The sequence below is a fragment of the Nycticebus coucang genome, chromosome 2 (genome assembly GCF_027406575.1).
Source record: "Nycticebus coucang isolate mNycCou1 chromosome 2, mNycCou1.pri, whole genome shotgun sequence".
In the NCBI taxonomy this organism is placed as follows: Eukaryota; Metazoa; Chordata; class Mammalia; order Primates; family Lorisidae; genus Nycticebus; species Nycticebus coucang.
The window spans coordinates 129,601,124-129,625,661 of NC_069781.1; the positions used below are offsets into that span (position 1 = coordinate 129,601,124).

At 46.2% G+C, this 24,538-nt stretch overlaps 1 protein-coding gene across 2 annotated transcripts in view; it reads right to left on the minus strand.

The window, feature by feature from the left end:
• IGF1R (insulin like growth factor 1 receptor) overlaps positions 1 to 23,582 on the minus strand; it is a 325,796-nt gene extending 302,214 nt beyond the window's left edge. For both annotated transcript variants that reach the window (XM_053581792.1, XM_053581791.1), the window contains exon 1: positions 22,491 to 23,582. In XM_053581792.1, the coding sequence (XP_053437767.1) occupies positions 22,491 to 22,584 (94 nt within the window). In that variant the 5' untranslated portion in view covers positions 22,585 to 23,582. The remainder of the gene's footprint in view (positions 1 to 22,490) is intronic.
• Positions 23,583 to 24,538: the final 956 nt, after the last annotated feature.

Here is a 24,538-nt window from a genome sequence, read left to right on the forward strand (position 1 = left end):
CTCTATTCTACAGTAAAAGCAACACCAATCACCTCATTCTGGTGCCCATAGTGACCGTCAAAGTGGCATTCTCCCACGATGCTCTTATCAGTGTCCTGGGCAGGCCTCACACCTGTCAAGAGCCAGAACACTCCTCTAAGCCTCATGTGGCTTCCTCACTAGGCAGTCACCTTCTGGGGCTGGACCTAGCACTTTGAAGCTGGGACACTGAGTTGGCTGTACAGCTAAAAACAGATGCCACTCAGTCTCCATACCCGGCAAGGCTGCTGAGGACTGAGGGACAAGAGGTAAGAACTTTTCACCCGATGTCCTAATGAGAGTCCACAGCCAGTTCCCAAGACCAGGAGCAGAGAATCCCAATGTTCCCAGTATCCCACCCAGATATCTAACCCTCAATTTTTCTCCCATCATCAGTCTGTAAGAATTCACAGCAGCCAGCACATATGACCCACAGGGCAACTTTCCAACAAAGCCAAGGAAAAGGTAGCATTCAAGCCTTCAATTCAAAACTGAGGGTGACAAGAAAAGGATCACTAATTCTCCAAAAATAATTGGCATACATTCTAACAGGCAGTTGGAGTGGAGTTTAGCACACAAAAAGGGGAGGAGTAAACCTCACATGGGCTTGTGCCCCCCTTCCCTCAAACATGCTGTGTTTTCAGGCAGCAGAGGTTCTAACGTGCATGTTAAACACAACTTGCAGGTTTCCGATCAGCAGATAAAAAGGGCTAACAAGGTCCTCAGGAAGCCCAACCCACATATACAGGGATCCGATCTGGCGGAAGCCTTAAGCCCAGCTCATCTGTCTCTAAACTGCTCACAGGATTAACAGGAAGGCTTGATCGATACTGATTTTACCAGCAAGGGAGTGACTCACCATGAAATTCTACCCAGCTTAAAGCTCAGCTGTGAACACAAACAAAACAACATAGTAGCAGGGTCAGATTTAAAATAGCAAGTATGACTGGTAAACAGTTAATGCTTATAAACAATTAACAGTCACCTCCTCAGCCTTCTGGATTTGCTGGGAGAGAAAGAAGCATCGCTGAAGGCTCAGAAACCGGCTGTCGGGCAGGTCTACTGCTGCAGCCCCTTCCAATTCCCTGATGCTGGCTGGTGTCAGCTTTACAAAACAGACCCTGGACAGGGTCGAGAGGAGCTTCTTTGAACTGAATTCCACACATCTAATAGGTGTGCGTTCACCCAGGTAGGCAGAAAGGAGGGAGGTACTTCCGTGCAACTCAGTTTTCAAAGAGTGAAAGTTAAGCTCTCCTGTAGAATGTAACTTCCCTCTCTGCAGCTCCTACAGAGTTTAAAATAAGCAACCTATCTGTCCTAAAATGGGGGAAATGGGGTCATGTGGAATTTCTCAACAAGTGAGTTCCTCTCAAACTGCATTCACTTTGAGAAAAGCAGTGGGGTGCTCAGAAGACAAACTACACATTCCAAGCATCTGGTTAAGAAGGCAGTCGTACTTACTGTCATCCCGATAACACGTACTGGATTCACTTATGTTTTAAAAATTAATCTGTGACCAACTGTCAGATATGGCCAAGAATTTATAATAGAGTCCTGGTCTTCAGAATCCTTAAGTATAATGTGGCACCTCTGTGACAAACAGCAGGACCAACCCCCGAACTCCAAGTCTATACGCTTAAGCCCCAGCGGGATGGCTGGTGAAGGGCGGGTCTTGGGGAGGTCATTAAGTTCAGATGAGGTCGTGAGGGTAGAGCCCCATGCTGGGATCAGTGCCCACACATAAGGAAGAGGGGACCACAGCCCTCGTTACTCTACCAGCTGAAGACACAGCAAGAAGGTATCTGCCATCTGCAAGCCAAGAAAGAAACGGGTCCTCACCAGAAACCAAATCAGCTGGTTCCAACCATGAGAAACGAACATCTGTAGTTTTAAGCAGGCAGTCTGTGGTAATGTGCTGTGGCAGTCTGAGTGGGCTGAGATCTGTACAGCCCTGTCAGCGCAGTCACCAAAGAGAGTGAAGAGGTACATCTCCCTTTTGTCCAGCGACATCTCCTCCCCCATGGCCAGGTAAAACAAAAAATCAGCAAAACAGTCATGGCAGGGCCTGGGACAGACGAGAGCAGTCACTCAGGTTTGCTTCCGAGTACAGGGAAAATGCCAGTCCAACTGCCAGATGCTAATCAGAAGTGGGCTTCCTCCCACAGGTCCCAGACCCAGGAAGAGCGGCTCCCCTGAGCTAGGTGGAGGAGGCTCAGCTATCTCAGTCTTACTTGGAGTCCAGCAGGTCTAGGCCTAAGCACTGGAGCCTGGTTAAACTGGAGAATACAACTGACTGCAAAGAGTTGCCCCCAGAGAGAACATGCTGGAAGGTGGACAGGCACACCTGGCCCTGGACATGAAGGACAGGTCCTGTGACCTCCACCAACCCAGCCCTCAGACTCTCAGTCTGGTTCTTTCCCACTTTGAAGATGCTCAGATTCTTGTCTGCAAAGGTCAGTCCCTTTCTTTCAGGGCTCCCTGTGTAATGAGGAAGTCAGTTTGTAATAAAAAATTAAGCTGTCAAAACAAATGAAAAACTTCCAGTATAATCAGCAAGGGAACCAAATATCTAAACAAATCTCTCTTCTGGAAAAATAAGAAAATGAAAAAGCAATTACACATCACATGGCTGATTAGCAATAAATTTCATTTGTGACTACGATGCCTTGAGTGTTTGACTCCTGACTTGGTTTTCTTGAAAGGAAAACACTACCTGCAATACTGTCTCATTATGGAAAACAGACCCATCCCTGTGACTTAGCCCAAAGCTGAGTGTCTTAGAGGCCTTCCCTGACCTCACAACTCCCCTGCTATGATCTGGTGGCACCTACAAAACCCTCAAATGGCACATGCCCCTCAGGTGTGACCTCCACGGGCAGAGACTGTTTGTCTTAAATTTGTCACCCCCACTATTCCACTTACAGTTGAAACACTCAAGAAATGAGATTTTTCCTCAAAGAACTCAAGCTAGACCTCCCATTTGATCCTGCAATCCTATTGCTGAGCATCTACCCAGAAGAAAAAATCTTTTTACCACAGGGACACTTGCACTAGACTGTTTACTGCAGATCAATTTACAATCACTAAAATGTGGAAACAGCCTAAATGCCCACCAACCCAGGAATGGATTAACAAGCTGTGGTATATGTATGCCATGGAATACTATTCAACCATGAAAAAAGATGGAGACTTTACATGCTCAATATGTATTAACCTGGATGGATGTGGAACACATTAGTCTTAGTAAAGCATCACAAGAACGGAGAAATAAGAATCCTATGTACTCAATTCTGATATGAGGACAATTAAGGTCCTAGTACACAGTGGGGGTGGGGGATAGGGAAAGCTGAGAAAGGGAAGGAGGGAGGGGGTGGGGGACAAGGGGTGTGGTACACCTTTTGGGGGCAGGACACAATTTTAAGAGGGTCCTTATCTAACAAAGGCAATCAATGTAACCTGGTTCTGTGTACCCTCAATGAATCCCCAACAATTTAAAAAGAGAAATGAGATTTTTAAAATTGTACTAAAAATATACATAAAATTGACCATCTTAACCATTTTTTTTGCGTACGACTCAGTAGCACTAAGTACATTCACATTGTTGTGCAACCATCACCACCATCCATCTCCAGAACTTTTTCATCTTCCCAAATTGAAACACTAACTCCTATTCCCCCGCCCCCAGCCCATGGCACCCACCACTCTACCTTCTTCTCCATGATTACTCTAGGGACCTCGTAAGTGGAATCACACAGGACTTGTCCTTTTGGGACTGACTTATTTCACTTAGTGTAATGTCTTTGAGGTTCGTCCACACTGTAGAATGTGACAGAATGTCCTTCCTTTTTAAGACTAGTATTTCATTACATGGATATATCACATTTTGTTTATTTATCTGTCAGCGGTTACTTGGTTTACTTGCACTTTTTACCTATTATAAATCATTATTCACTGCCATGATTATGGGTGTACAAATATTTTCAAGTCCCTACTTTCTACTTACCCAGGAGTGGAATTGCAGGATCGTGTGGCAATTCTATGTTTAATTTTTGGAGGAGCTACCACACTGTTTTCCACTGAGGCCACACCATTTACATTCCCACCACCAAGGCACATGGGATCCAATTTCTCCACATCCTGTCCCATGCTTGTTATCATCTGCAGTGTTGTTTGTTTGTTTTGGTAACAGCTATACTAACGCGTGTGAAGTGCTATCAACTGTGGGTCAGATTTGCATTTCACCAATGACTAGTGTGACTAGTGACCCTCAGCATCTGTTCAAGTTCTTACTAGCCTCAAGGAGTAAGTTTTTTAAACCAAAGAATTTGACTTTTTCTCCTAAGAAACCTTTTATTACAAAAAGTAATATTACTCACTACTAATTGTTAAAGTGTTTGAGTGGTCTGGGCTCAAAACACACTTCCCTTGGAAACACTCACTAGACGATGGCCCCCTAGCAAGACCACTCAAGCCCAACTAACAAGCTGCCTGAACAGGACCAAGCTTGAACTTCCACTCCTGGGAAGCAGGGACCCTGCACAGCCCAAGGAGAAAAGTTAAGAGGGCAGCTACTTCTCCTGCCCTGGAGAACGGCTGTCCCATAACATATTTACTGATCAGGTGACACGACAGCGGCTGGCTTCCCACCCCACAGAAGCATTCTCCTGTTCTGGCAGCCTCTGGGCACTCAGCCCTGTAAGCAATGCTCAATCTCTGTCCATACAAGGGCCACAGGTTCCAAACTTTCCCCACTCCCAATTTAAAATATTCTAAATAGTTTCTAGACATGTAGATTCATGCTTTTCAGGAATCTTGTGCCCTAAATTTTGGCTGGAAATCAAGGTTCCGCCCACACTCTTCCTGCTCCTGACCTGGGTCTTCCCCAAAAGGCCACACAGTTACCTACCTCTCCTTGATGAGGGGGCATGGGGCATACTAAGTACACACCAACCTGTGAACGATCCATGATACATCAGCCTTCTTCAAAGGGCACCTACAATCCAAATCATCATCTCCTTGGAATAGGACACTTCACCCACCTCCCCAGAGGCAGAAGCAGCGTGAGGTAGGAAGCCTGTGTCCTAGCCCCAGAACAGCACTAGGGGAACTCTTGAGTCTTAACTCTCCAGCCAAAAAAATGTAAATTCAGCTAAGAGCAAAACAGCAGAATCAATACACACCCAGGAGGGTAGTATTTTTTTTTTTTTCCTTTAAAGAAGTATATAACTTTGGATGTGTATCTCCTCCATCCCTAGCTATTAACAGCTAACCCAGGTGTTTATGATAGCACTGGGTTCTAAAAAATGTGTATGGATTTGCTCATGAAGTACTTGCAGCAATCCTCTGAGACAGGTAGAGGAGAGAGGGTAAATAATATGCCTCAGGTACAATCCCTCGGCAGACTTCTCAGTCTCTGGGCTCTAGATCTAATCCTAATCTCAGAAGGGTGGAATCAGGGCCACCAAAAGAGACTGGGGGTGTCTGGGACAAGGCAGAAGGCCTACTTTCCAACTGGCGAAGCACAGACTGCTTCAAGCTCCGCTTGTTCCAACAGGTGAAAAAGTCACTTAAAATATAGTCAGAATTCACTATCTTGATAGTGGGAAAATAATACAAAAGCCCACAGGCCAAATGATATCACCCACCCAGGACACTTCTCGCATTATGTGTTTTTGACTGCTATTTGTCAAGGGATAACAAACAGTTACAGTTGCAGAACAGGCTGCACCCAGCTAGTAGCACTAATCCTGGACTGGTGATCTAAGGACACAAATCAATCCAAGTTAAAAAGCACCAGCAGCAGAGCCTAGACCTGGACACAAACTGTGGCATTCCTTTTTAAACAAATCATTCCTCTCCCAACATGGCAGGGGCAGGGGCAGGGGCTCCCCATCCTAGCCTCAGGAAGCCCAAGGCTGTGCACCTGCCCATCCCAGAAGGAAAAAGAGCCCATCTCTTGTCTGGATTCCCTTTGAAAGTTAGAAAGTGGTACCCCAGTAAATGAGCAGCAAGATCACTCACCTCACAAGCCTTCTCTTTTATTTTTAAAGGAGAAGAGTAAATTTGGAGGGACAATTTATTACTCCCATAGATTTTTAGCCCTGGTCCTTAACTTTACCAGGTACCTGTGATTCCCCTAAAAAAGGTAAGAGTTCCTTCACTTTCTAAAGTCCATTTCTAAAAACAATTGTAGGGCAGGCATGGTGGCTCATACCTGTAAATCCCAACACTCTGGGAGGCCAAGGTAGGAGGATTGCTTGATTCTGGAGTTCAAGACCAGCCTGAGCAAAAGTTAGACCTACTAATAAACAGAAAAACTAGCCTCATGTTGTAGCCCAAGCTTGTAGTCCCAGCTCCTCAGGAGGCTGAGGCAAGAGGATCTCTTAAGCCCAAAGAGTTTGAGGTTGCTGTGAGCTATGATACTACGGCACTCCAGCCTGGGGCAACAGAGTAACACTCTACCTCAAAAAAAAAAAAAAAAAAAAAAGTTGAACACTGTAGTTTGCAAAGGGCTTTGCTATGTGAATATCCTCACTAGAGGCAGCTCTCCACAGCTCTCCCCCTTCTGTGCCACGAAGGTGTCAGGTGCCTCCTCATGAGAGGAGGAGGTTTAGTTGTCAAACCAAACTGGGGTCACACAGGTCCTGCCTTTCCATGCACTGGGAGCCTCTAGGCAACCCACTCAGGCCTGTGTCACCAGCTCCTCCAGCAGCCAAGCCCCTCACAGATGGCCTCAGCCTCACAGCTCACCCCCCCTTGGCTGGGGCAATGTGTCCCATCAGTTCCTGCTTCCCTACTCTCTGGCTTAGAGATGATGCATCCTCCTCTACCCCCCCAACCCCATCTTCATCACCTTCCTCATCTACAATCACAGGTTCCCGCTGGGGTACCTGTTTCTAACCCCTGATCCTGGCCCCATGATTGGCCAGAGCAGCCTTCCTGAACACCCTTCTCAGGAGGTGTTGTGATGCTCAAAGGTTTCAAAGCTCCCCTCTCTCTACCTGTCAGTCAAGTTCTTCCCCCCGCCCCATGCCATCAGTGCACACTGCTACCCATACCATGTACATCGCTTCCCATTCTGGGGTGCTATCCCCCCTGGACCTTGAGAGGCAAATACCTGGGGCACATTAAAGTCAGACCTTTCCCTAAAGCTGCTCGAGCTACTCAGTAGCTGGAGGACCACACCTCACTTAGTTGCCCTGGGTAGAGTGCCATGCTGTCATAGCTCACAGCAGCCTCAAACTCTTGAGCTCAAACAATCCTTTTGCCTCAGCTTCCTGAGTACAGGAGGGCTATAAGTGGCCACCACACTTCTCCAGACCTTTAGTTTTGCACTGCTCTGGACACATGGGCCTGCTACTGGCCTCCAGTATTTGAGTTTTCTCAACGGGACAGTAAGCTCCTTGAGGAGAAAAAAAATCCACACATTTTTTAATATACTTTCCACGGAACAGAGGCCACCAAAGGCCCTCAAGTCTAGACACTGATAACAGGACTTAACATTCTCCCCACCACTCACCTCCTACTCTGCCTTCTCAGGTGAAAACACAACCTTAAACCAGAGCCAGCCTGGTTTACTTAGAGACAACTTGTCTTCAGGCACAGAGACGCAACCTGGTCACCTGTCACTTGGATTTCCTGGGTCCAAACCTTCACTGTAGACATGGAAAAGACGACTCTCCTTGAGTGGAGCAATGCCTTGGTGCTCAGAGAGGGAGGGAGGACTGCAGGCAGGAGGAGAAAGATAAAAGCATCCATTTGTTGGAAGCGATCTACTTGCCCTTTCTGCTGGATACCTTGTTGCTAATTCTCACTCATCTCTGCTATAGAGCAGCCTTATTCCTAATTGAGGGATTCAGACACTGAGGCCTGGAGCTCCCTTACCAACATCCTTCCTGCATCAAAAAGAGGGAGACGGGCGGCGCCTGTGGCTCAAGGAGTAGGGCGCTGGTCCCATATGCCGGAGGTGGTGGGTTCAAACCCAGCCCCGGCCAAAAAACCACAAAAAAAAAAAAAAAAAAGAGGGAGACAAGTGAATTGTCTGAGGGACTTGGCTTCAAAGGGAGAGCGAAGGGCACTGATGTTCAATTCCAGGTAAGTTCACATCCACCCAGCTCAACAGTCACATTACAAGAAGCTTTTTTTTTTTCTTTATTTTTGAGACAGAGTCTCACTTTGTTGCCCTGGGTAGAGTGCCGTGCTGTCATAGCTCACAGCAGCCTCAAACTCTTGGGCTTAAGCAATCCTCTTGCCTCTGCTTCCTGAGTACAGGAGGACTACAGACGGCCACCACAATGCCCGGCTAGATTTCTGGAGACATGGTCTCTCACTCTTGCTCAGGCTGGTCTTAAACTCCTGACTCAAGCAATCCACCAGCCTTGGCCTCACGGAGTGCTAGGATTACAGGCATGATCCACTGCACCTGGCCACAGAAGGCTTTCCTTTAATAAGTTTCACTTGAACTTGGGAGGCTAAGGCAAGAGAATCACCTAAGCCCCGAAGCTGGAGGTTGTTGTGAGCTGTGATGCCACAGTACTCTACCCAGGGCAATAAGGTGAGACTCTGTCTCTAAAAAAAGGAAAAAAAAAAAAAAAAAGCTTCACTTGAAATCAACATACCAGGTTCGAATAATTATGTTCACATATAAGGTCTGACAGTTAAGGTCATGAACTCACTCTAGGAAAAGTAATACATAACCTCATTCTGAATATCACTATGGTCACCTTCGAGGGACTCCCCTGGGGAAGCTATACAGTAATACCAGTGCCCAGTCCATCCTTCAAGGCAATTTTGGAACTCATTTTCTGGAATGACACAAAAACACACAACAATAATGAATGCCACTCAGCAAGGCACCATATGTCAACACGAACACAGCTCTGGGACACTGATATACCAGGGTTATGAAACCTGACTGAGTTGTTTGTACAGTGCTGCCAACATAAGCCACGTGGCAAGTTCGTGAACCTAATTGTCAGACATCGTATTCCACAAGAAATATCCCACCTTCTAAGTCTCCTGAGGAGTATCAAGACTTCAGTGAAAATTTTTTGTGTTAGTTAAGTCTAGGAGTCCTCTTAACAACATCCTGGACCAGTAAACTTCCTTTTGCAAGAGGTGAGAGAGGTTAGAGTAGGAGCCTAAGAAATACAGCAAGCTAAAATCTCTGCAAAAAAAATAGAAAAATTAGCTGAGAATGGTGGCACACACCCGTAGTCCCAGTTACTCAGGAAGCTGAGGCAGGAAGGTAACTTGAGCTCAGGAGTCTGAGATTGCAGTGAGTAAACTCTGTCTTCTCCAAGAGCCCTACCACGACACAGTCAAAAAGCCCTGCCCAGTAACCAAAACAGTGAGTAGGGTGGCACTTAAGTGATGAGATACCTTTAAGTCTTTGCTACCAGCTGGCACAGTGGCTTATCCCTGTAATCCCAGCAGTTTGCTAGAAGGCCAGGAGTTCAAACCCGTCTGGGCCACACAATGAGGCCCCTTCTTTACAAAAATTAAAAAAAAATATTAGTTAGCCGGGTGTTGTGGCGGGCGCCTGTAGTCCCAGCTACTCGGGAGGCTGAGGCAAGAGAATCGCGTAAGCCCAAGAGCTAGAGGTTGCTGTGAGCCGTGTGACGCCACGGCGCTCTACCAAGGGCGGTACAGTGAGACTCTGTCTCTACAAAAAAAAAAAAAAAAATATTAGGCACATTGGCAAATACCTGTACTCTACCTACTTGAGAGGCTAAGCTGGAAGGATCACCTGGGCCCAGGAGCCCACAACCACGGTGAGTTATGTTCACACCACTGACTCCGGCCTGGGTGACTGAGCAAGACCCTATGTCTTTTTTATTTTATTTATTTATTTTTTTCTTAAAGACCTGGCCATGCCAGGATTTAAGGCAAAAGTTTACTGGCCTCACCAAGAAAACAATACAAAAAAAAAAAACAGAAACAAACTTCTGTTCAATGATTCTGCTGGTTTCAGCCAAACCTTAAGATCTTCATCTCTTTCTGCCTAGTGTCTTGGGATCTAAAGGGTAGAAAGGTCTGAGAAACGACCCTCACTCAACCTGTCACTGAGAAGTCACAGCTGTGGAGGTGCCCACCCAACTCCCAGAGGCTCCTACTGGCCCTGAGTTGGGCCACTCTGGAGGTCACCTCACAGCACATCCAGCCTGAGGTCCACCTTCAGTCAGACACCAGCTCCAGTGGTTTAAAGAACACAACAAACGTGAATGGGTGCCAATGAACTCTTTATTAAATCTTTTTTATAGGGAATTTATAAAACAAAGTCTCCATCCACAGGGATGAGGTGATCTTGACATAAGGCCAGACTCACAAATGACCCTTCTTCTAGGAGTTCTAATTTCTTTTTCCTCCTCAATGTTCAGAAAGCCTAATGAAACAATGATTTTAAAGATAATTTTATTCCTTTCACAGTTCCGCATAACAGTAACTGGTATAAAATATTTTGGCTGGCAGAGTTACAAGGACTAGAGATAAAGAAATTTGTTGTGCATAAAGATTGCTTCAAGGTGAAGGGGGGAAGTCTCCCATTTCTTGAGCTTCACCCTATGTGCAAGGCACTGGGTCATGTTCCGGACAATTCAAAGATGACCAAGGCACCCTTCCCTCCCTCAACAGTGGGAGAAAAGAGGTATGGAGAGAGAACTATGAACCACAGAACAGTGAAGTCAGAACCACCGTCTGGGAAGCAGAATCAAGGCCACTAGAGAGTGAAAGTGTATATGATTCTTAAAGAAGTTTGCCAGAGGACAAACTGGTAATACTGCTATTCCCAGCAGAGGTGGTCCACCTGCCAAGGCAAAGAGAGATGGAAATAAGTACAGCCTACTTCAGAAACAGCCTGAGAAGTTGTTCAGGATGTCTGAAAGGAAAGCTGGCTTCCTTTAGCCAAACACATGATTTCTAAATTAAAAACATTAAAGGACAATCATAGGGAAACGGTCTAAATGGGTCCAAAGCTTTAGGCATTTAAAACTGAACAACCACCTATATACAGGGTGTGCAATTTAAAATAGTTTAACATTGTAAATTCCACACAAACTTTATGTCTACACTGTATATGTGTAGTCTCACCAAGGAAATGAGAAAGCAGCTTTGAAAATATCAATAAAACATGAAACCAAAGACAGAAAGTTATCTAACAAAATGCAGCCAATTGTGGGACTGAACACCAGTAACAAAAGTGTGTGTTATTATTCTCTATTAGTATTTCTGACTGGTGAGCATCTTAACTACACAGAATGGCCAAAGGGAACACATATAAGAATGATAAGTAAAGAGTTACTACCTATTTAAACAGTGCTAAGGAAGGCAAATCTTGCTGTATTTTTCAATCAGCAGGATTTTTAAAAATCTAATCTCATGGCCGGGCAGAATAGCCCATGCCTGTAATTCCAACATTTTGGGAGATTGATGTGGGAGGATCGTGTAAGCCCAAAAGTTCGAGGCCAGCCTGAGCAACAGTAAGACCTCATCTCTACAAAAAAATAAATAAATTAGCTGGGCATGGAGGTGTGGACTTGTAGTCCCAGATACTCCAGAAGCTGAGGCAGAAGTTTGAGGCTGCAGGGAGCTGTGATCAGGCCCTCGGCACTCTCGTCCAAGGCAACACAGCAAGACTGTCTCAAGAACAAAAAACAAACACACTACACCAAAACAAACAAAAAAACCCCACTCTAATCTTAAAAGAAGTATTTCTAACATAACTCCTCATTTATCAAAGTCCAATAAAAATATCCTAAAACCCTAATTAAAAAAAAAAAAAAAAGCTACACTAGGTATGACAACTGTGCCAAAGAGTTGCAAGACACTTGTTTACATCATTTAGGAAAACCCCAATTCTCTTACAACAGCTCTTGCTGACACAGAAGAGCAACCTTAATCCAAAACTGTAGCCCAGTGGTTTTACAGAACTCTGCAGTATCCACATTTTCTTGCTATCAGTTCCTAGGAACCCAGTCAGAAAGTGGGAAGGGATCCCTATCTTCATTCTCCAGGCACTGTTAATACGGTCGCTGAACAGGCTGAATTTCCGTTTTGGCCACTAGGTGGCGCCTACGCATTGGCAAGATAGGCAAACTGGACATCTCTCAGGTGCGAGCCAAAATTAATAAAAAGAGAAAGCACAGCATAATAAATCTCTGAGATGGAAGGTGAACTGTGGAGGGCTGACTATGGAGAAAAGGCAATATCGCACAATTTAGTAATTGTTTAATAAGCAAGATGCCATCAGGTCAAAGCTCCTTAGCAAACTACAGTTCTATTATAGCTCATTTATTAATCATCTATTTTTTTGACATTTTTTAATTTATTTTTTATTTTTTTTTATTAAACCATAGCTGTGTACATTAGTATGATCGTGGGGCACCATACACTTGGTTCATAGATCGTTTGACACATTTTCATCACATTAGTTAACATAGCTTTTGTAGCATTTTCTTAGTTATTTTGCTAAGACCTTTACATTCCACATTTACTAGGATTCACATATACCCTTGTAAGATGCACTGCAGGTGTAATCCCATTAATCCCCCTCCTTCCCCTTCTATGTGCCAGGCTCTATACCATACTTAAGTGACAAGGGCAGTCAAACATCAAGTATGTCCTATATTTCTGGCACTATCCAAAGAACATCACATCCATAAGAGCACTGATAGCCTGAGGGCTTCATATGTACCATGGTCTGTTCTTATGTATTTGACATGTTTACAAGTTTACAAAGTCATTTTATTTTTATGAATATATGAAGCAGGTTCTATTAAAATTACTATTTCACAGATGAGGAAACTGAAGCAAAAGATTAAATAATTTGCCTAAGATCTTTGCTGTTGAGGAGGTGAGTCGAACCAGCCACTTGAGTGACGACACAGTCTTCAACAAATAATGACAGCCAAGGGACAGGGCAGAATAAATTATTATTACCCAGCACAGCAGGGGATGTGAACGCAAAAGGAGTTAATGGGGAAGTCAGATCTAAAGAAGTTACAAAAATCACAGAAGGTTTCTTGAAGGAAAAGGAATCTGAGTCAGAAATTAAAGGATGGTCTCTCAAATCTATTAATACTAAAACCACAGAAAGGTATTTGGGGGGACAGGAATTAACTTAGTATTCTGTCTTTAGAAAGTTACAGTCTTGTCTTTATTTTACAGATACAAAGTTTCTACCTGAAACTCAAGAGATTTAAAAGAGGGGGAAAAAATATTTCCAGCCCAAAAGTTGTGGTGAGTTTTGTTGTTTTTGTAGAGACAGGGTCTTATTTAGTTCCTAGGGTGGAGTGCAGTGACCTAATCATAGCTCTCTGTAACTTCAAATTCCTATGTTCAAGTGATCCTCATGCCTCAGCCAAGTAACTGGTACTACAGGTTAGCACCACATCAAAAAAAAAAAAAAAAAAAAAAATTTTTTGGATACAGGGTCTTGCTACGCTGCCCAGGCTGGTCTCAAACTCCTGGCCTCAAATGATCCTCCTGCCTCAGCCTCCCACCCTAAGCATTGGGATCACAAGTGTAAGCCGCCCCACCCAGCCTCAAAATTTTCTGACTTTAGTTTTCTAAACATATTAGAAAATGTTATTTTGTTGTTTGGTGAGAAAAGAAGCATTTCCCCCCAAATATTTTTAAGTCTCCATATTTCTGTTGAGATTCAGAAAAGTTAAACAAATTGTTGAGCACCAAAGAACTAATTGGGAGCTAAAGATAAACTAGAGCTAAGGTGACCTTCCTGTGTTCTTATAAGTGAGTGGCATTTTCTGCTACTCACTAAGGGGAAACAGAAGGGTTGAGTAGCAAAGCAGAAAAAAGGAAAAATGCCATGGGACCAGCAAGAGCAAAACTCTGGCAACAAGAGTATCATGCCTTACTTTCCACCAGGCTGAAGCACAGGTATACTGGGAGTACTGGGAATCAACACCGGGACCCTACAGCAAAGCCTTATTAAGGACCTGACCTACTACAGCCCAATATGAGGAGGCCTGGACTTGATTCTCAGGCCACAAGAGTCACATTCTGAGAATTTGGGGCTGGCAAGTCCATCAAACCAAAAGGATGGCACAAGAGTCTGAGGTGGTTCAGAGGCCAACTGAGCATGTACTCAAGAGTCCATGCAGGTCTGGACCAGACCAGGGTGGAGCCAGAAACAGGAGCAAATCTGAGCGATTTCAAGTGACTCAGTGAGGTTGAAAGGAAACTTTCAATTAACCAGTCTCCCAGAAAAGGCTGAGCTACAGGACTGTAAATTTCAGAAATTCCATCCTGAGCCATCCCTTGTTGTTCAAAATCCTGTGGAGGTACATGTTAGAAAGAAAATCCCAAATATTATCACTTGACCAAAAAGGGCTCCTATAACAAAAGAATTTCCTGTGATTAAACTACACTATGTCATGACATAACATATGCCATGAACTCATTATTCACAGAAATCAGACAACAGAAACAATGGAAATGAACATCACATCTTCCTCTGCCGCTGGCCTCTCCCTCTGTTCATTTGTTTTCGTGGCAATCTGTGCCTCTCTTTCAAGTCCAGAGTCTATGGGCTTGTGTATTATCCCACTACAATGAGACTCAGGGAAATTAGGTAGAGAGAATAAATACACTACCACATGCATAAATATGGGCACAGGAGGATTTTATAATCTAACTATAATTACTACCTAATGACTTATTAGACTCTTTGCAAGCTGATGCAGTGAATTGGGCCATGGGCTTTTGCTGAGACTTTTCCCCATGCTGCCTACTTTTCCCAGGAAGTTATCAAAGGTCATTAAGATACTTCCAACTTGGCTCGGTGCCTGTAGTTCAGTAGGTAGGGAGCTGGCCACATACACCAGGGCTGCAGGGTTTGAACCCAGCCCGGGCCTGCTAAACAACAATGACAACAACAACAAAAATAGCCAGGCGTTGTGGCGGGTGCCTGTAGTCCCAGCTACTTGGAAGGCTGAGGCAAAAGAATTGCTTAAGCCCAAGAGTTTGAGGTTTGCTGTGAGCTGTGATGCCAGCGCACTCTATAATGAGGGCAACATGGTGAGACTCTGTCTCAAAAAAAAAGATACTTCCAACTTGGGGAAAACTGAAAACCTGTTACATATAAACTCATCCCTCCCTAAGTATCATCTGAATTCTGTTCCTTAAAGTTCTACTAACTAAAAAATTTGCCTCACTCAAATTGGTGTGTCTCATTTACGTTGTCAAATGTGTACTCCCAATGATCAATTGTTTTAGAGACAAACCACTGACTATATTTTATATACATAGACGAGGACAGCTAAATGTAAGCATTCAAAATGTGTCAGAAAATTTAAAAAATTCTGCTCTGTAAAATATTTATGCACCAGGACTGTCAAAATATATTTCTTCTCTCTTGTCAGGAATAATTTTAAAAGCAGTATGCTTTTTAAACTGACAAAAAAATTCCAAGCCAGTTTAAAGAAAGTTAATGCCACAAAGCCAGTTTAAAGAAAGCTAGTGCCACAAATGGTCAAAAGAAAGTACACAAAATGGTATCAACAATGTATTTCAGACTTGAAGAATTTGAAGGGATTGGTGGAGATACACAATTCTCAGCAAATGGCGTTCTTACTATGTAATTCTTACTGAAGTAGAGGGCTGTATTATGAAAGGGGCTAAGAGTGAGGAATGAGATGATAGCTCCAAGCTCTACCCCTTACCCCAGAACTTTCTGGACTAGTAATACACTACTTTTTAACGTCTTTAAAAGATAAACGCTTTAAAAAATTATGATTTCCAGACCATTATAGGGTAAGCAATTTAAAGCAGGCACAGCTATCTCTACAGGACATGATGGTACCACTCGTGTGTATGCACATTTTCCCTAGGTAGCTAGCCAGCCCTCCAGCTACTGCAAAGAAGACAGTCCAGGGGGCAGCACCTGTGGCTCAAAGGAGTAGGGCACCAACCTCATATGCCAGAGGTGGTGGGTTCAAACCCAGCCCCACCCAAAAACTGCAAAAAATAAAGTGCAGACTCTCAGGATCTGCATTAAAAAAAAAAAAAGGAAGATAGTCCAGGCTCCAGGACCACCAGCCATCACTGGTGGGACACAGTCAGGGAGCTCCATGGACACATGTCCCAACAACTTATGAACTAAGCCATCACCAACATTAACCAAGGTGAACATAAGTGTAAGAGAAAGGTAATCCCTGTATCCTACTTGCTCTTCCCAGTGATAAATAACAGCGATATACTATAAAAGCCATTGCAATCATAGGTGTTCATCCCTCCACCAAAAAAGAAACTACTTTCTTTTGTATTCAAATAAAATCTGAATAGTAACCTATAAGTTAAAAAATGCTTGTAGGAGGGAAGTGCCTGTGGCTCAAAGGAGTAGGGCACCAGCGCCATATGCCTGAGGTGGCGGGTTCAAACCCAACCCAGCCAAAAACTGCAAAAAAAAAAAAAAACCTTGTAGGAAAAATAAAGAAAAAAATATATAACTTTCTAAGAGTTTGTTTCTTTAGCTTTTAAAATAAACATAACAGTAATTTCTAAGGTCTGATTCATACCTCTAAAAACTTAGAGATATTTTATAGTATCAGAATTTCTAAGCTGAAAGAACTGAGCCCAGTATACACTCGACATGTGTTCACTGAGGAAGAGAGAAGGGAGGGGAAAAATATTTCTCAATTCAAGTGAAGAAACTGCAATCTTTCCTTAAGATTTTGAAATTAATCAACTTAAATAAGACATAAGTGAAACTAGCATAAGTGATAAAAGGAGGGAAGTCTTCAAAAACGGTATCTGGGACTTTAAAACATGAGTAAAACCATTTAAATATGGAAAATGACTTAGTCTTCAAACCAGAAGTCTCAAAATCAAAGGTACTGTGAATATTCTGCGTCGAAAATCCAAGCAATTTAACAAAAGCATCACAGTGAGAGAATATGCATCTATTGAGATAGCAGCCCAACTCTTTAAGGATGCTTTCTCTGCCAGCCATTTTATATACTAAATACATGTAATATATGTACCTCCATAAAACATATCAATTTTTAAAACATATCAATTTTTTTACAGACCCTTGAGGGTACAGGGATGAGGGAATGGGCACATATTTCAAAGTTTTAATCTTTCCAACTGTTGGAAATCAGTTATGCTCCCCAAATGTCAAGAGGTCTTAATGTCCACAAATACTGAGACTGCTCCCCCACCCCCAGCCTAGTTTAAGCCAAATCGCATCTTTACAAATAACTGAAAAGCTGCCTCTTGTTAATCTGATGACAAATACCATTTTCCAGGAGGGATCAGAGTACACCATTCATTATGCACTGTGTTGTCTTTAAAATGCTCAGAATTTTCCTTCAGAACGTCTCAGAAAGAGAAATCAAACTATGACTCTAAGATGTGTGCAACTGTTATACAGTTAGTACAATTGAAAAAGAGTTCATCTCTTGGACTCAAGATAGCACCTGTCATAAGTTGGCTAAGAAAAGCAATTCAAAGTAAGTTTGCCCACAGGCACAAATACCTCTTCTATGACTAAGGTTGATTTTTCAGATGAGTTCTGAAAACAAACTGAAGAAAAATCAACCACTTCACAACCCAGAGAGAACCATGTCTTACACACTTTACCATAAAAAACCTACACACACTTTCAAATTTGTCTCCTCAATTTTCTTACTCCATCATGCTTAAAAGATCAAATTATTTTTAAATTATAAAATGCCCCCAAAATATGAATTTTCCTAATGATTTCCAGAAAGCTAACTAAGCAGTATGTCAAGCCAGGAAACTTCTGAAATAAGCCCCATCTTCTTTGTAACTTAAAACATGCTGTCCAACATTCAGGTACACACCTGTGACTCCCTACTTTGAGAAAAAGGCAACTACAATACTGCACATTTTTAATCATAATTATCACAACCAATGTTGTATAGAAGGCAGAGTTGCTGGCCAAGATGGGCAACCACCACCTGTACAATGATACTCCAATGCGAGGGGCAGTGTTAATGAAGCAACGGGGAGCACAGGAATCTGTTCCAGAAGATAAGCAACACTGGTTTACTTTATGTCTTAAGTCTACAGAAATAATTCTAAAGAGCCTTTAAAATGCTGCCCACTGTCTACTTGAGAACTACGCATCCCATGCTGAGTCTGAAAAAAAAAAAAATCTGGATCTTCAAGTGGTTTCATTTCACGCAAGAGTTTAAAAAATACCCCCAAGGACAAAAGTCCCCCCTCCCCTTTTTTTAATGCTCACACATTGCCCAGCAGAGGCTTCGGCTCTCATACAGTAGGTGCCCAATACATGCTGGCTGCATCCAGTTGCTTCTTAAAGTGCATTCTTACAAAGCATATGAAACCACATTAAAAAGGAAACCACCATCCCTGGAGAGCTTCCCTTGGCAAAACTCTAAGGTAACAAGTGAAAATGATACAGTTGATTTTCATTACTGCCCTGATCTTGCAACAGTAAGAAAGGCAGGAAACAATTTTATTAATAAACTAAGCCTTAGATGAAGACGGAAGCCAAATGTAAACAATAATTTTCCAGGTCTTCTATTGAAAAACTAAGGTAAATTTGGATAAAGCCACAGAGTTTAAAAACAAAAAAGCCTTTGCCCTATTTTAAAATCCTTTGTTCTCTAAGAAATTTTAATTTTTCACAAAAATCACTGAATGCTTGAAACAACTAGTATATCGTACAAAGATTTCCTCTGCTCAGGAGTGATTTAAGAAATAAAATAAGCAACAAAGAAAAAACAAGGCTAGGCTAAAATGAAAGTTCATCCTCAGTCTTCACAACCACTTGTGGTCAATATGGCGTATCAAAAAAGAGTGGAAATTCTTCACCATCTTAAAATCACACATTATTTCTTAGTTAGAAAACATGCATAATAAAACTGGAACTACGAACAGCTGCCAAACTAAGCTCCTAAATGCTGCCTCCAAAAACTCAACATCATTTCAGATTCAGTAGAAGATTTTATTGTCAAAAACCTGACTTTCATTAGTACTTGTGTGTTTTAAACTAACCCTCTAATCCTTAACTGAACCAAGACTCCTTTTACCCTGTTTGTCCATTTCTCCTATGGTATTGAGTTCTTGCTGCTACAGCCTCAATTATCAGTCTGTTGCATTGCTGTAATTCATAGATCTAAAAAAGTCACAAATGGGAGGAAAAGAGACACCAGCCTGCAGAACAAACTTACTTAATAATTTTAATATAAAGTTTATGTCCGAGGTAGCACAATGATTTATTTTCAACCTTAGTATTTAAAAAAGGGTTTATTAAAATATAAATCACATACTGTAAAAGTAATCAATTTAAAATGTACAATTTAATGGTTTTTAGTATATTCAGAGTTCTGCACCATCAACACAAACTAATTTTAAGACATTTTCATCACTCCCAAAAGAAACCCTGCACCCATCAGCAGCCACTCCCTATTCCATCCTTCCCCCACAAATCTACCTGTCTCCATGGACTTGCTTACTCTGGACATGTCATATGAATTCTGTCATGTTTTTAAGGTTCATCTTTCCACCCTTAACTTAAATCTCAGATTTGGACTTTTCCAATCCTCTTGACAAATCAGGGGTGACATGACCTTTTAAACGTCAAGTCCTGATACCCCACCTCTCCACAAAATACTATTGACTTGCGATGTCCCCCTAGATGGTCTAAACCATAATTTGCTATTTAGGTTCTTTCAAAAGTTTTTATTCTGAGTTTTCCTTCTGATAACAAAACACTAACTTCCTCAAAAACCAACATTTCACATACCTACATTTCTCTGACAATAGAGTGTTGTGGTACCTGAGGCAGAAAAATGGTTGAATTATTATAAGGATACAATAAGTTTGAAAATGTATGTGGATTAAAAAAGAACGAAAGAAAACAGCCACCAAATTATTTGACTATCACAACTTCCAAACCTCCCTTCTTTAATGCTGTTCACATTACAGTGATACCAAGTAAACATTTATGTCCATGAGACTGCTTCCAAAACTTCTAAATTTCCTAAGTAAAAGATAAAACACTCTCCTTCCTGCCATCATACTCAAATCCCTACAAGTCCCAGAAAAATACCTGCAAGAGGACCAACAACACTGCAATCTGCTACATCAAACAACGGCGGAAAAAATGCCCATCTCTGCTACAATCGAGTAGCTTATTCCTATCAGAGCTGAGGGGTCCTGTACCGTCAGTGTAGTACCCGTGTTCACATGCATAGCATTTAATTCTCAAAAAGTCAGGGATGAAGGGAGGGGCAGGTACAGAAGAGTCAAGACTTCAGCCAACCACACTCAGGACTTGGGGTGCCTTCCGGGCATCAATTAGTTTTAAAGAACTAACCATTTTAAGGGAACCTGGGTGAAAGCTTTGGCACCAGGGATTAAAAGCATACATCAAAATACCTCTTCTCCTGCACTGTGTTCTCAAGAATGAGCTGCCTTTTACAACGGATATTCTTCATGAAGAACGCTCCAAACAACAAGACGTCTTATTTTAAAATGCCCGACTCCTGCTTGGGGGAAGGAAGGCCATCATTGCTATTTTGAATTTCTGAACTCAACTACCATTAAAAAGCAAAACTAAAGATACGATATAGTTCAACTACATGCCATAATAAAACATTATTTCTCTGGTTTCTTCTTAAATATATTTAGGTTTCAAAGACTAGAAAGCCTCCTTTGTCCCCCAAACACCATCTAAAACGCCTTAGTAGAAGGGAGTCGGAAGCCTTTCACCCAATCAAGTGTGCTCAAAGTTTGGAAAACAAAGAGCAGGGGAGCCCAGATTTGTGGAAGGTCCAGCCCCAGTCTCCGTCTGACTCTACGCAGTAAACACGCTAATTCTGTAAGATCTGCTGTAGTCCACCACCGACGTTTTAGGATTTGTTTACAGAAACAGCCTTTCTGAACTGTCCCTGTGATGGGGCCAAACAGCCCCCGCTGCCTGTTTCTCCCCCTCACCCTTGAAGGCTCTGTCGTGATTTTCAGAGTTAAGTGGCACCACCTGCATACCCCCAGCAACCATTACTCACCAACACGCCCTCACCGTTCCCAGCCCCAGTTCTGGGGCTACATTTAAACTTTTAATCGTGTTCAATTACCCTACCATCTCGAACGTACCAGCAAGCAACCCTTTAATTTTTTTTTTTGAGAAGAATAAAACCTCCTCCTCCTCCTGCCTTCACCATCGCAGGGAGTTCTCACTCCCCCAGTCCCCGTTCTCCTCTGCCCACCCCTACTCGACACCACCAAAACAAAAGCTATTAGGTTGCAAGCGACAGCGGGTGTGGGGCGACACTGCTTACTCTCCACGTACAAAGGAAGCGCGGGGCGGCAGGACTGGAGAGTAACACAACTCTGGCCGCAACAAAACCAAGGCCAGGGGCTCGCAAAACAAAACACCCTCCCTCCCCAGCCGCTGCAGACCCTGGCGCTCCTTAAACGACAGCGCACGACACCTCTCGTCAGGGCCAGGCGTCTAAATGTCCCCGCTCGGCCGTGCGGCGGCAGCTACACCCCGCGTTGTAAGCACGTGTGTGAAAACGCACGTTAGCTCCGACCACACACCCTCTAAGACACACACGGACTCTACACGAACACCTTCCATCCCCTCCAGGAAGAGAGGCGCCCACGGGCGGGGGTGAAACCAGGAGACGGTCCGAGAACCCTCGGACTGGGGGCCAAGTTGTGTGCCCCGTAGTCTGGCCGATGAAGGCCCTCGGCCTCGCGCTTCCCGGGGAGCAGTCGCGGGCACGTTACCCCGACTCCGGAGCGCACAAAGCAGCCCCCGGACTGCGGGGCAGATCCGGGGAGAGGACCAAAGTGACAAGAAAGGCCAGGAACCCAGGGAGCGCGAGGGGCAAAGCACGTTGGGCCCCGCGAGACAGAGCCGGGATGTTTGGAAACGTGTCCTAGGGCTACGGGGCCTCTCCGCAGGGCACTTCCCCTTAAAGAGTAATTCGCACCCCGCGGGCCCAGCGGCTCCCCGCTCCCCACCACCGGGTCTGCCCCGGCAGCAAGGGCGCGGCGCAGCGCGGCCAAGGGTGGTGTCGCCGCTGTCTGCGCGCCGCGCGGGGGTCGGCGCCGCGTGCCGAGCGGAGCGGCCCCGCGCGCAGGGGGCGGTGAGGGTGGCGAGGCCGCCCCGGACATCGACTGCCCCGCGGAGTCCTCATGCCGGGCTGGGTCCCGGGCCCGCGCTGCCCACCCCCCAGACCACGGGATAAGGCTACGGGACGACGGAAGCGAAAGCCCCGGAGGCCCTTCCCGCACGGGGATGCGCTGAGCCAGGGTCTGCGGGGCTTCAAACGAACTCGGGCCGGGTCCGCTCCAGCCTTCCGGCAGAGCCACCCCGCGCCCCGCCCCGCCGCTCCTGAGCCCGGGGGCCGGACAGCTGCGACGGTGGCAACTCGGGTTTCGCAAACAGGGCGCAGCCCCTCGGAGGAAAAGTTCCCGCAGTGGCCGCGGGCGGGGAAACACATACTCACTTTCTCCACTCGTCGGCCAGAGCGAGAGCGCGGCGGAGAGAAACAGGAGCCCCCACAGCGAGGTCGGGGACCCTCCTCCGGAGCCAGACTTCATTCCTTTTATTTGGGACGAAATTCCCCTTTGAAAAAAAAAAAAAAAAAGGAAAGGAAAGGAAAAAAGTCTCAAACTCAGTCTTCTCTCCCTCTCCAAAAACAAGGACGAAGGAAACAATACTCTGAAGGCGGCGCCGGCCCGGGGCCCGCCGGGCTGCGCGGACGGGGCGGGCGGCGGCGCAGAGCGGCCCCTCAGCGCCGGCAGCAGCGGCCCAGGGCTCGGCGGAGTCGGTAACCCGAGGCGCGCCGGGGCGGGCTGTCGGCGTCGTCGGCCTCCATTTTCAAACCCCGAGAGGCAGGAAGGGGGGAAAACAGCAAAGAAAGGGGGCAAAGCCCAAATGCGTCTCGGTGAGGAAAAACAAACCCGACCCCTGACAGTTAGAACTGCTGCCAGACGCCCGAGCCCCCGCGACGGGAGGGCGCGACGCAGTTCGCAGGATTGCCCCGAAGTCCCGGTCCGAGCGAGGCCGGCCAGGAACAGAAATGCGGAGTAAAAATGAATGAGCGTCTCCCCCTCCTCCTCCTCCTCCTCCGGGCTCAGCTCGCCGCCGCCTCCTCCCTCAGCGCCGCCGCCGCCGCGAGCTCCTTCCCAAATCCAGGACACACACAAAGCGGCGGGCCGGCCGCGCCGCGCTCTGCACTCCCGCCGCGCTGCCCGGGCTCCGCGCCGCCGCCACCCGCCGCCCGCCCCGCGCCGGCCCCCGCCCGCCGCCGCCGGCTCTGCGCGCGGGGGCTCCGGCTCGCTGAAGGTCAAAGCCGAGGCGCGAGGCGCGCCGTGGAGCTCCCCTAGCGCGGGAGGGGCGTGGAGGGCGCGGGGGAGTCCGGGGAGCGGGGTGGAGGGTCTGCGAGCGCCGGCCGCGGGCGCGCCGGGGGCAGACTCGCTAGCTGCGTTCCTCTCTCTCGCTCGCCTCTCTCGAGGTCGCCTGGTGCGCTCGCTCCTCCTCGGGTTTTTTTCCCTTTTATTTATCTTTTTTTTTCCGCTCAGCGGAGTTAATGCTGGTAAACAAGAGCCTCAGCCTCGCCGCGCCGCCACCACTGCCACACACTGGGGGATCGCGCGCGCGCACCCGGGGCCGTGCACACGCGCCCGCTCGCACACTTGAGCGGCCACAGCCGCAGCCGCCGCGCGCCCAGGGCCCGGCCCAGGCCGGCGCGTGCCAAGATCCGGAGTCCAGGATCTCAGAGACGTGCGGAGCGGAGCCCCGGCGTGGGGCGCGAGACTGCGAGGCGCCGCCCCCACCTCCCGCCCGCGCCGGCACGCGCGCACATACAGATCCGCGCGCGCGCTCGCCCACCCGCTCCCGCCCCCACCCGCACTGCGCCGGCCATCCCGCACGCGCTCTCCCCTCCCGCAGGACTCCAAAACAATGCCCCGGGCGCCGGTCCGGGCTGGGCGTTGGAGGCCAGCAGGGGAGGAGAGAATAGGAACAGGAGAGAAGGAGGAAGAGGGGGTGGGGGGTGGGCGGGGAGTGCAGGGTTGGGAGAGGTTCATTGAAAACAACAACAGCGTGGCTGAAAAGCGCGTTTCCCCGGTTCTTGAAAAGCTTCATTGTTTCTTGCAGCTGTTGCAAAATAAATAAATAAGTGCGTGCAACGTGCACGCCGCATTCTTTCGCAGCGTGTTAGAAAAACCCAAACGTGGCGGGAGGGGCACACCTGGGGTAAAGGGGACGCCCCCCCAGCCCCCCGGCTACTACGCTGGGCACTTTCCCGCAAGGCTGGGGCGCCCGCGGCGTCGCGACCTGGAAGCCCAGAGTTTCGTGGCTAACGGGTACCTAAGGAGGATGGGCGCGAGGGGAGAGGATTGGCCGTCTGTCGCGGGCCCCGACCCCGGAAAGGGGGGCCCCGATAGGCGGACCCGCGTGCCAGGGCGCGTCCCCGCGGCGGCCGCCAGAGGGCGCATCGGGCGCCGGGGAGGAATGGCGGGTGCAGTATCGCCTCCCTCTCTCGCTCCG